At 45.0% G+C, this 12,165-nt stretch overlaps 1 protein-coding gene across 1 annotated transcript in view; it reads right to left on the bottom strand.

Moving 5' to 3' along the window:
• SERINC5 (serine incorporator 5) overlaps positions 1 to 12,159 on the bottom strand; it is a 129,090-nt gene extending 116,931 nt beyond the window's left edge. Inside the window, exon 1 of the mRNA XM_006143515.3 lies at positions 12,033 to 12,159. Within this exon, the coding sequence (XP_006143577.1) occupies positions 12,033 to 12,059 (27 nt within the window). The 5' untranslated portion in view covers positions 12,060 to 12,159. The remainder of the gene's footprint in view (positions 1 to 12,032) is intronic.
• Positions 12,160 to 12,165: the final 6 nt, after the last annotated feature.

The following is a 12,165-nucleotide window of genomic DNA, read 5'->3' as shown; positions in this document are numbered from 1 at the left end:
TATAATGAGGCAGGTACTACCACCTTTAAAACTGCTGAGAACAGCTTGGTCAAGGAGTAAAAAGGAAGTGCATCCAATGGCTAGTTGTGCACATACCTGCTTATACAAGGGCTTCCTTTTAAAGGCAAATTATCATAGATGAAGTGGCAAGTACGGCTGTGAAATACAAGTAGACAATGCCTTTATTAACATTTTGCCCTCTCTGAGGCTTCTAAACGGTGATTACATGAAACACCTGGGAAACTGAAAAGTAATGCTTCCAAGTTGTAAGATTTCCAACTTGCTTCCAGATACTCAATAGCTATGGGAAATCTATAGGTGATATTTATACAGAAAACGAAAGTTGGAAGCAAGCCACAGAAAAGGGGGTATTCACTTCTTATCTCATTACACAGAGAGATGAGTCCAGGGTGCCTTCACTTCTGGCACACTGGCCTCAGTCCTCCCAGCAATGCCCGCCCAGTCAGATATGCTGCTGCAGCCCAGAGCTCTCTGTCAGCTATAAAGTTGCCTAAATTAATCAGAATCAGCAGCATCTTGCTCACTCTCCAACTAACAGCCCAACCGTCACTCCCCTTCCTGTTCAAGGTAGGTGACTTTCCAACAACCTGAACCTAGCCACATTACATGAAAACATCCCAAACCACTAATACACCAGTGGGCTGTATTAGTCAACAGTTAACATCAGCTCAAGCACTACTGCTGTCAGGATACAATAATTATGTAGGTATTTTACAGTAGTAAAATTAAACTTTCCAAAACTCCCAGCAGATGTCTGGTACAGAATCGTATGTATATATATATATATGTAAAATGGATATTTGATCTGGTAACAGAAATGGATGCTAAGCAACCAGTGAGCAGGTATTAAACACAGCATGTGTCCACTGGACAAAGGGATGATTCATGTCTCAACAGGATGGGGTGGACAGCAAGAAATTTTATCACACTATGTAAACTGGTGTACAACTTAAAACTTGTAAATTGTCTGGGGTGGTTCTGTGGCCTGGTGGTTAAGCCAACTGGATCCCACATGGCCAACCCTGTGGTTCAAGCTCCAGATCTGGAGGCTCACACCAGGCACATGTGTGTTAGTGCACACATGCCCAAAATCTCAAAAGACGTTAAAGATGGAAAATCGATTGTGGTATGACCACTCCCTATGAGAGGTGCTTTTTCCTCTCACTCTCTCTCCCTGGTGAGCACTTATACCCTCTAGCAAAAATAAAAAAAAAAAAAAAAGAAAACTTAGTAATTGTCTATTTCTGGAATTATCCATTTACTTTTGTTGTTGTTGTTTTAGAAGATTTTTCCATAGGGCACATGCACTCACTGGAAAGAAAGAGACAGAAGGAGACAGTGAGAGGCGAAGTGAGAAATCACCCCCCTAGAGGGGATGACCACACTACAATCCCTTCTCCATTCTCTCACGATTTGGGGCACACATGAATGTACCTGGCTTTTCAAGTCACTAGGTCCAGGACTCGAACCACAGTTGGCCATGTGGGAGTCCAGAACCTTAACCATCACACCACCTGCTGGCCCCTTCCATTTACTACTGGGTCTTCAGGAAAGTCTCTTTCCCAATGACCTAATATTTTCAGAATACAGTTGACCACAGTAACTGAAACCACGGAAAACAAAACAGCAGATGGGGGTGAAGGGGGACTATTGTATTCATTTTGTCCACATCTTATAAAAATTAATAGAAAAAGGGATTGTGGAGTGGCCATCCCTGGGAGGTGATTTCTCACTTCCTCTCTGTCTTTCAGCAAGTGCAAGCACCCTATAGCAAAAACGTCTCCCCCACGCCCCCCCAAAAAAGAACAGAAATACACAAGTACCCAAAACTAGTTTAGTACAGGACTTGGACCAGTTGGTGGTATAGCTGGACCCACATGAAAGTGACCCAGGTTCGCATCACACCCACGACCTGGACTGGACTGAACTATAGTAGATTGGGTACCCCTCAATTTTGGTTGGGGCATACCTATCTCTCAATCTTTCTGTCTCCCCTCTCGTGGAAGATATAAGTAAACTTTAAAACAGGAAAATGAAAGAAAGAAAGAAAAGGAAAAAAATGAGTACAGGTCTAAAGCTTCATGCAACAAAAACAGAGACAGGTACCATCACACAGCAGGAAAACAGTGGCTCCATCACCATTTGAATAGTTGGGATCTGTGTACATAACTATATTTTTAAAAATCCAAGTTAGAGAAAATGTTGAAAATGACTAAAATACACTGTCAATGATGATGTCTAAAGGGGATATAATTGGGGCCAGCCTGCAGCATGGTGGTTAAGGCAGCTATATCCCACATGTTCAATTGTGCAGTTTGAGTTCTAGACCTAGCAGCTTGAAAAACACACACCAGGCGTGTGTGCATACATGCCCAAAATCCCAAGAGGAGAAATGAAGGACAGATTGCAACATGACCATTCCTACAGAAGGCATATCCTCACATTCTCTCTCTCTGTCGCTCTCTGGTAAGTGCACCAATTGTGGTGAGAAATGGTGAGAGCTATCAAGAACTTTCTCTACAGCAAATTAGAATTTAAAAATTAATAATCTCATTTTGCTAAGGAAAATCATGAATTTTTAAAATTATTTATTTATTTCCATTTTGTTTTGTTTTCTTTTTCATTTGACCAGAGAGAGACAAAGAGAAAGAAAAAGGGTAGGTGAGAAAGCAAGCTACCAGGTCTGGGACTTAAACTGCAGTCAGCCAACATGGGAGTTCAGCACCTTAGCCATCAAACCACCTGCTGGCCCAGAAAATCATGTATATAGAACATAAGTGGCCAGAGGCCAAAAGGTGGCATAGTGGATGCTGGATTCCCACATGGCCATCTGTGATTCAAGTTCCAGATCCATCAGTTTGCTTTCTTTCTTCCTCTCCCTTTCTCTGTCTCTCTCTAGTGATTGCACATGCCCCATAGCAAATTTTAAAATAACAATAATAAGTAAAATTAAGAGTAAATAATTCCTTAAAAACATATATAAGTGACCAGATAGAAAACATCAAAATAAGGTTCTCTCTTGGTAAGGATGTGTGATTTTCCCCCTTGTGTTTCACAAATACCCCACGTTGCTCACAAAAGCATCAGACTTGGAAAGAATGACTTTCTGTGCCTGGATCCCTTCCAAGGGTGGAAGTGACATGTCTGCCTAGGAGAGAAGAAACGCATTCTTGCAGCAGCCAGAAAACAGTTCCAGTGAAAAAGATGACTGAGAGCTAGGTGACAGGAATAGGTCTCGTGCAAATTCTGCAAGTACTCCCAAAACAAGAGAAAGATCATTAGTGAGGAAGTATTTCCTTAGCTGGGTCTTCAAATAAGAGATTCAAGTTTTCCAGAGAAGGAAGAACATTTTGGGGGAGCCATTATTATTATGTAATATACTTTTTCAATAAGTCTTCACAGACTGTGTTTTAAGCTACACTCTGGTGCCCTGACCAGGAAGAGCCACTCCAAGTAATATCTGATCAAGGGTTCTAAAGAGTTTCCTGCAGAACTCTCCTGCATGGGCTTCAGTTCTTCTAAGTAGGGTGACACCGGAGGGTTTGCCAGCATGGTTCTAAATGGTGAGAGCTATCAAGAACTTTCCCTAAACCCCTGCACTAGAGAATTCCCCAGTTTTAAGATAGCATTCTAGCAGCCTAAGGCTCCCTCTAACCCAGCCTCCTTTTGAATTCCAGTCTGGAAAAACTCAAGGCTGTCAAAGAATCTACTGTTTGTACTCGCCAACACCTGAAGATAGGCCCTCCCTTTCCTGGAGCATTTTCTTTTTTTTTTTTTTTTTTAAAGGCTTATAGCTGTGAATCCTTCCTCTGTCCCTTTGAGGTATGTAAGTATCTCCTTAACTCTGAGATGTCTTTGTCAAGGACCTAAAAGCCATTCCTTTACAATGTAATCATCAAGAAGGAAAGGGCCCAGACTTTGATCAGTGCCAGCCGGTAGACAGAGCTGGCCTAATCTCATTTTTAACAGTTCACTTACTTCCCTGACTACTGAGCACCCACTTACCCCCTTACTCCCTTATTCTGTATTTAAAAGGCCCAGCCACTTCTGCACAAAACTGACAGGGGTTCAGCTCTTTTTCTACTGTCAATAGCTACTGAATAAAGTTCAGTTTTACTGCCTTCACTAAGGTGCAGTTTTGTTTACCTTTGACAATGGATAGTCTCTAGTAACACAGAAGGCTTTGATAATTAGTGTAACGGATATTAGAAATGGCTTTTCTTTGGTGAAAATCTCGGTGATCCAGAAATATGATCTGGAGCCAGCAGGTGGCATGGAGGTTAAAGCTGCTAGATCCCACATGAACGACTGAGCAGTTCCAGTCCTGGAAGCCAGCAGCCTGAAAAAAAAACACATCAAGTGTATGTGCGTATGCCTAAAACTCTGAGAGGTGAATGGAGAAGGGATTGCAGCATGGCTGCCCTCCCCCCACCAGGGGTTCTTTCTCACTTTCCCTCTATTTCTCTCTCCAGTGAGCGTGCACACCCTATGGCAAACTAACCTAAAAAAAAAAAAAAAAAGGCAAGAAATATGATTTGGCAGGAATACCTGGGCATTATGACTGCCCTTGCATGAACTGGCTATAAGGACAGTGTGAATCTTCGCTCTAAGAATAGCAGCCCTGGGCCTGACCCACCCATGCAGTCCTGCTGGTGCAGTACTCTTGGCTGCCAAGTTCAATCAGAAAACCAGACAAGTCCTGCCTACAAAAAGGATGTCCCACCTGCCTCAAAGATTTGGAGCTTTGGCACACCTTAGCTAGAACAGGCTACATGGCTGCTCTGTGGATGCTCAACAGCAAACATTTGTATGCATGGCAGAGTTTGGTCTGGGGCAAGCAAGCCAGGCTATGAAAGAGAGACACTGTATGTCTCCACTTAATATATACCAACTGTTAGGACTCTATGGCAGAAACTGAAAGATTAGAGGATATAAGAAGCATGGAAAAGCACATATGGACACTGGAGACAGTGTGGGAAGAAGGTAGGAAATGAAAGAGAGCGAGAGAAAAGGAATCAAGGAGAAAAAAATCAAGGCAAGACATTTGAGGGACATAGAAATGGAGGATTATCTATTGAGGATAATGTGCATGACATCCTCGATTAGACAGGTGGGAAGTGGATTCATGTTGGGTAAATTCTTTTTATAAGCTATAGTTATATACAGTAATTGAATGTATAAAATAATTTTTTTAAATGAATTTGGTCTGGGGCTATTGTCTTTCAAAGCTGGACCAGGTATAAGAGACTAAACCTTGGGGCCAGCAGGTAGCATGGTAGTTAAGGGCACAGGACTCTCACATGTCCGGCCACAATTCGGCTTGCTTTCTCACTTTCTCTCTCTCTCTGGTCAAATTAAAATAAATAAAGTTAAATAATTGTTAAAAAAAAGGGGGGGGCCTAAACCTCACCCACCCATAACTACTACAACCAACAATCTCTATGCAATCAGTCTAACAGCTGTGTATCTGAATATGCCTTTGGTCCATTCACAACAGTTATCACTGTTTACTCATACTGAATAAAGAGAAAAAGGAATAGTGGGTCTCACACAAGACCGTCCAACTGGAGTCAGGTGGACCAGAGGTCAAGGCCTGGCTCTGTCATCATGAAGCATCAGTCAATTTATTTCTCCAGGCTGACTCACCTGTGGGAGGCCAAGTAGAACATGACCCACTTCACAGCGTTCATATGAAGAATGAAATAACGCATATAAAAACAGCATTCTATGGGCTGAGATAAACTTCAGCTCTTATGATCATCGTATCACTTTTTTAAAATTTTTGCCAGAAGGTACATGTACTCACCAGGGACAAAGAGGGAGAGGAAGAAAGCATCCCCCCAAGGGGGTATGGTCACACCACAATCTCTTATTCATTTCTTCTCTTGTCAAGATTTTGAGCATGAACACACATGTCCCTGTTGTGTTTTTCAAGCTGCAGGGCCGGGATTCCAACCGCGTGGTCAGCCATGTGGGCTCTGGTTCCTTTAACTATTTAGCCCATAGGTTAAAGGGCAGCAACGAAGCTCTTTTTCTTCACCCTGTCCCCTGGGGCCTGCTCCAGTGGTCCTTACCCAGATGGTGTTAAGTGACCACTCCCCTGTAATCGCTCCCTCCATTAATATCCATTATCCAACAGCCAAAGCAAAATTTAAGTGACTGTGAGTAGACATAAAAATAATGACTTGGAGACTGCCCTGGTGCAAGTGGGTAACAGACACTCATAAACTATGCCAAACCCTGTGTTAGAGACTTCATTATCACAAGCACTCCTCATAATAACTCTAAGTATTACCACACTCATTCTACAGTTGAGAAAAACTGAGGCAAGAACCTGGCCTCAGTCACATCAACCGTCCTTGTCCAGATTTCCCAGTTCAAATCCAGTTCTGAGTCTAAAGCCTAGACTCTTTTCTGGGTCACACCACTGTTCCTGATGGTCCTCAGTTACTAAGAAAGTCCTGAAAATTTCTATCTCCAACCTCAAACCTCTCCCTTGACTTGATGACCTGTCACCTCCATTAAATCCATAATGGGCATCTTAAATGTAACAAAGCCAAAAGAAAACTAATGGTTTTCCTCACCAAATGTCCTCCTCCCTATCAGACTTTTACTTCACCTCAGTGAATGACATTATCTACCCCACTGCTGAGGCCTAAAATGGAATCTCTCTCATTCCCACACTCCATCTCTAACCCATGCTTAATTCCAGTTCTACCTTAAAAATAAATCCAGAGGGACCAGCAGTTGGTGTAATGGCTATGTTGGTGGACTCTCATGTAGTCGACTGTAGTTCGAGTCCCGGACCCGGTGGCTTAAGCTCACACTGGGTGCATGTGCGTGTGTGCCTAAGATCCCAAAAGGAAAATGGAGAACGGATTGTGGCATGGCCATCCCCTCTGGGGGGAGATTTCTCAGAGAGATTCCTGTCTCTCTGTCTCTCTCTGTCTTTCTGGCGGGCGCATGTACCCTATAGCAAAAAACTCTCAAAAAATACCCCACAAAAATCCAGAAACCAACATCCAACTGTACCCAATAATATAACAGCAGCCTGGATTAAGGTTTAATTAAGCATCCCTAATCCAAAAATTCAAAATCCAGGGCATGGTGGTTAAGGGCACTGGACTCCACGTGGCCAACTGTGGTTCAAGGCCTGGACCTGGTGGCTTGCTTTCTCTTTCTCTCTCTCTCTTTCCTTCTCTAGTCCTCTAGTCAAATTAAAATAAGGTTAAATGAAATAATTCCTTAAAAAAAAATTCAGGGCCTGCAGGTGGCATGGTGATTAAGGGCACTGGACTCCCACATGGTGACCACAGTTTGAGTCCTAGACCTGATGGCTTGCTTTCTCACTTTCTCTCTCTCCCTCTTTCTCTCTCTCTCTCTTTCTCTGGTAAAACTAAAATAACTAACAAGCTAACTAACTAACTAAAGTTAAATAAAAAGTAATTCTTTAAAAAAAAAAAAAATCCAAAACTTTGATTGCCAACATAACACCTGAAGTGCAATATTCTACCCTTGACCTCATGTGATCCAGTAAAAAATGCTGCAACACAAAAATACTGTATTACACTACTCTCCAGCCATGAGTACAGGGGTCTTCAAAAAGTTCATAGAAAATGTGTGCTATGGAAAAACTGTGAGGCCAGTCCTATAGCACAATGTTTAAGCACTGCACATGAATCCCACACAGCTGACAAGGATTCAAGTCCCAGCCCCCAAGGCTGGAAAACACACCAGGAACATACGCATGCTCAGGATACTGACTGGATGGAGGAATGGAAGAGAAAGGATTGCACCATTATCAGGTACCAGTCGCGGGTTCTTTTCCCCTCTTCCTTCCATCTCTCTTTCTGCCTCTTGTCTCTTTTCCTCTCTGTGTCCACCACATGTGCCTGAACACACCTTCTGACATTAAGAAAAAAAAAAGAGCAATGCACAGACTTCAAAAAAATTTTTCCACCAAAATATAAAGGGGTCTTCAGAAAGTTCATTGAAAATGTGTATTACTTAATAATTATGAGTAGAGGGTAAGCAGATGACAAAATGTTTATATCACTGTGAACTCCCATGTAGTCAACCACAGTTCAAGTCCCAGACCCAGTGGCTTAAAACTCACGCCGGGCACATGTGCATGCATGCCCAAAATCCAAAGAGGAGAATGGAGAACAGATTGTGACATGGCCATTCCCCTCTAGGGTGATTTCTTATTTTTTATCTCTCTGTCTCTATTTCTCCCACAAACACCCATGCCCTATAGCAAAAATCTCTCTCTAAAATTTAAAAAAAAAAAAAATTATGTGGGGCCAGCAAGTGGTATGGTAGTTAAGGTGCTGTACACTCCCACGTGGCTGACCATGGTTCAAGTCCCAGACCTGGTGGCTGGCTTCTTCACTTCCCTTCTCTCTGTGTGTGTCTCTCTCTGGTCAAATTAAAATAAATGAATAAATTAAAATAAATAATTCTTTTTTAAAATATGCATAGATTTCAGAAAATTTTGCACCAAATTCAAGCTTTAATTCCATTTTCCACAAACTTTTTGAAGTCCCCTCATATAAAGTATATATAAAACATAGATGAGGGGCCAGTAGGTCCCTGCCACCTCTCCTAACTCATCTCAGACACTCTGGACCCCCTTCTGTTCCCAGAGCACCCTAGAAGGCTCCTTACCCAGATGTAGTCCTGGGTCTCTCCCCTGGTTAATCAGTTCCGACTCCCTGGCATCTACCCAGACTCCCCCAACAATCCACCTACACAAGGCTGCTCTACTGCACAGTGCCGGGGCTTGCTGTCGTACTGTTTACGCTTACAGAATGCACACACACACCTTCCCACTGCCACCAGACCAGGGGAAAGAGGCGTCTTAGGCATCTTTGTGGCTACTACATATCCAGCTACTGGCACATAGGAGAAACTCAAATGAACAAGAAAATGTTAGATTTTGTTTTGATGATGTAGTGAGTTTTGGGGATTTGTGTAAACTTTTTTCTTTTTAAAGAATTATTTATGGGAACCAGTAGTTAGCATAATGGCTATGTCGCTGGACTCCCACGTAGTCAACCGCGGTTCGTGTCCCGGACCCAGTGGCTTAAAACTCACACCTGGCACGTGTGCGTGCGTGCCCAAGATCCCGAGAGGAGAATGGAAGAGAAGGGATTGCAGCGTGACCATCCCCCCTGGGGGGTGATTTCTCGTTTTCTGTCTCTTTGTCTCTCTCTGTCTGGCGAGCGCACGCGCCCTATAGTGAAAATCTCTCCAAAAAAAAAAAAAAAGAATTTTTTTTTTAGTGGGGCCAGCAGGTGTTGTGGTGGTTAAGGTGCTAGACTCTCACATGGCTGACCACGGTTTGAGTACTGGATCTTGTGGCTTGTCTCTGTCTCTCTCTGGTCAATTTTTTTTTAATTATTTATTTAATTATTATTATTTTTAAGTTGACCAGAGGAAGAGAGAAATAGAAAGTGAGAAAGCAAGCTGCCAAGCCTGAGATTCAAACCTCAGTCAGCCATGTAGGAGTTCAGAGCCTCAACCACTATGCCACCTACCCACTCATGTATAAACTTTTTTTTAAAAGAATTATTTGTATTTAACTTCATTTATTTTATTTATTTTAATTTGGCCAGAGAGGGACAGAATGTGAGAGAGAAAGAGAGATGGAAAGCAAGCTGCCAGTTCTGGGACTTGAACCACGATCAGCCATGTGGGACTCCAGCACCATTAGCCACCAAGTCACCTGCTGGCCTCCCATGTGTAAGCTTAACAGCACCATACACAGGAAGTCACAGTGTGGGTGGGACAGCTTGTGGTGCAGTGGTTAAGGCAGCAAGATCCAACATGGCCAACTGTGCAACCAACAGTCCCAGTGCTGGCAGCCTGAGAATACACCAGGCACATGAGCATGCAAGCAGAGAAACGTGGAGAAGACACTGCTAAGTGACCATGCTCCACGGGGAGAGTGGCTTTCTTACCTTCCCTCTGTCTCTCCCTCTTTCCTTCCACCAAGCACACACACCCTCTAGCAAATTTTTTAAAAAGAAAAGAAAAAGGAAATCACAGCACGGTCACAATCTCACTACACTGAGAACCGCACGATGCTTCAAGCAGTCGCGAGAAAACAGAAGTTAACTTTCCAGTGATGAATGGCCAGAATCTGGTTCTTTCCAGAGTCCTGGGGGGGGGAGGGGATTTTTATAAACAAGTCATTAAAACCCTAAGAAAAAAATCATCATTCCAGTAATTCTTTTACAAAACCCATATGAATACTGGCAGAACTCTTCAGTCCTAAATGAGGCACATGGAGACACAGAGAGCTATCAAGAGACTAAAGGGACAGATGCCCCTAAAAATCTGTAATGGATCATAATTACTATGTAAAAAGACTGCAGTTAGTGTAATGGCTATGTCACTGCACTCCCACGTAGTCGACCGTGGTTCGCATCCCGGACCCGGTGGCTTAAAACTCACGCCGGGCGCGTGTCAGTGCGTGCCCAAGATCCCCCAGATCCCGAGAGGAGAATGGAGGAGAAGGGACTGTGGTGTGGCCATCCCTCCTGGGGGGTGATTTCTCGCTTTGTCTCTCTGTCTCTCTCTGTCTGTCTGGTGAGCGCACGTGCCCTATAGCGAAAACCTCTCCAAAAAAAAAAAAAAGATTGCATCAAATCTGAGAGAAAGTATCTCAAAACAACGAAAATAAAATATCTGAAGAGCTTTCTGGAAACAGCCTTTTCTGGTCCACCTTGGTCTCAAAAACCCTGGTAAAGTGGTCTGTATTGTCTCCATTTTCCCCTAACCCCATTTAAGGGAGGAGGGGGGTCATTTCAACTAAGTCAAAAGCCTCCATCATCATTTCTGAAAAGGACAGCTTGAATGTTTGCCAAGCACAGTATTAGACCTCAGACACCAATAAATCCGCATGGCCACTCCGAAGAACAGATTATCTGCCGGTATAATCTGACTGTTGCAGACCCCGCTGGCTTAACCCCCGCGTCATTAACAGCTGCCTTCGAAGTTCTAAGATAAAAGTAGGCAAGAAAGGCGAGAACCCTCCCGTTCCTGAAGGCCCTCCTAAGTCTGATCCATTAGTGAAAACACACCACTAAAATTCTGAACAGAAATACTGGCAACAAGTACGGAGGGAGGTGGAAGCTCGACGTCCAGAATGCATTCCTTATTTTTTCCTAACTCTGCAGGTGGGAATGAAATCTGCATCGAAGGGCTAAAACACTACCAACCCTGTTCTGGTGCACTCCTAACTGGTAGAAGACGCCGATCCTGAATGGACGTACATGTTTTACGAGACCAAGTTTATCAGAGGAGAGTTACAGAACAGGCTCGGGCAAGTTTGCAGAGGGGCGGGAAGGCTAGCGCCCTACCCAGACAATCGAGAGTGTCGAGCCAGGGTTGGGTCGGAAAACTCAGGAAGCTGGGGTGAGGCTGCCCAGCACCCTGGGGTTTGGAAAGCGGGGTTCCAGACGTTTACAAAGGCAAAGAGCCCTTTGTGGAGTCCCTCCAGGGTTCACGCTGTAGAGCATATTCTAAGAGCAACCTGCCGGTGGGGCCTGAGTGCTGCTCAGAATAAGGGGAAGGAGATGCTACTCCAGCCTCCGTCTGGGTTCACCCAACCAGCAGAGCTGGGTGGGCTACGGAGCTCAGCGCCGCTCACCAGCGGGCTGGGCCGGAGGCGACACGTCCCTGCAGCCGTGGGGGTCCTCCGCCCGAGCCCTGCACGCCCCGCCCTACGCGGAGTCACAGAGGCCGGACGGGAAGATCCTGGGGTCGCCTCTTGGTCCCCTAGTCCCAGCCCTCGCGCCCACGGCACAGGGTTTTCCAGACCGCAGGACGCAGCGCTCAGGCCCGAGGCACTCCCCCAGGCGGCGCGAGGTCAGCCCCGGCGACCCACCATCGGCCCCACCTCCAGCGGCAGACCTGGACACGCACGCAGACAAGTCCGCGGCGCTCGGGCTGCTGGCCCCGTCCTCCAAGCCGACAACCCCAGCGCGGCGCACTGCCTCGCTCACCTGGCCCGCACAGCACTGAGCGGACATCGCGGCGGCCAACGACGACGGGCGAGCTCCCTGCTCCCCGGGTCTCTCCGGCCCCGGCTCCCACGCGCCGCGAGCGCCCTTCTCCGCGGCGGCTCCGACGTCCACG

Source organism: Tupaia chinensis, unplaced genomic scaffold, assembly GCF_000334495.1.
Source record: "Tupaia chinensis unplaced genomic scaffold, TupChi_1.0 Scaffold000099_1, whole genome shotgun sequence".
Taxonomy (NCBI): domain Eukaryota; kingdom Metazoa; phylum Chordata; class Mammalia; order Scandentia; family Tupaiidae; genus Tupaia; species Tupaia belangeri.
The sequence above is the reverse complement of the archived record's forward strand: the minus strand, read 5'-3'. Positions and strand labels throughout refer to the sequence as shown.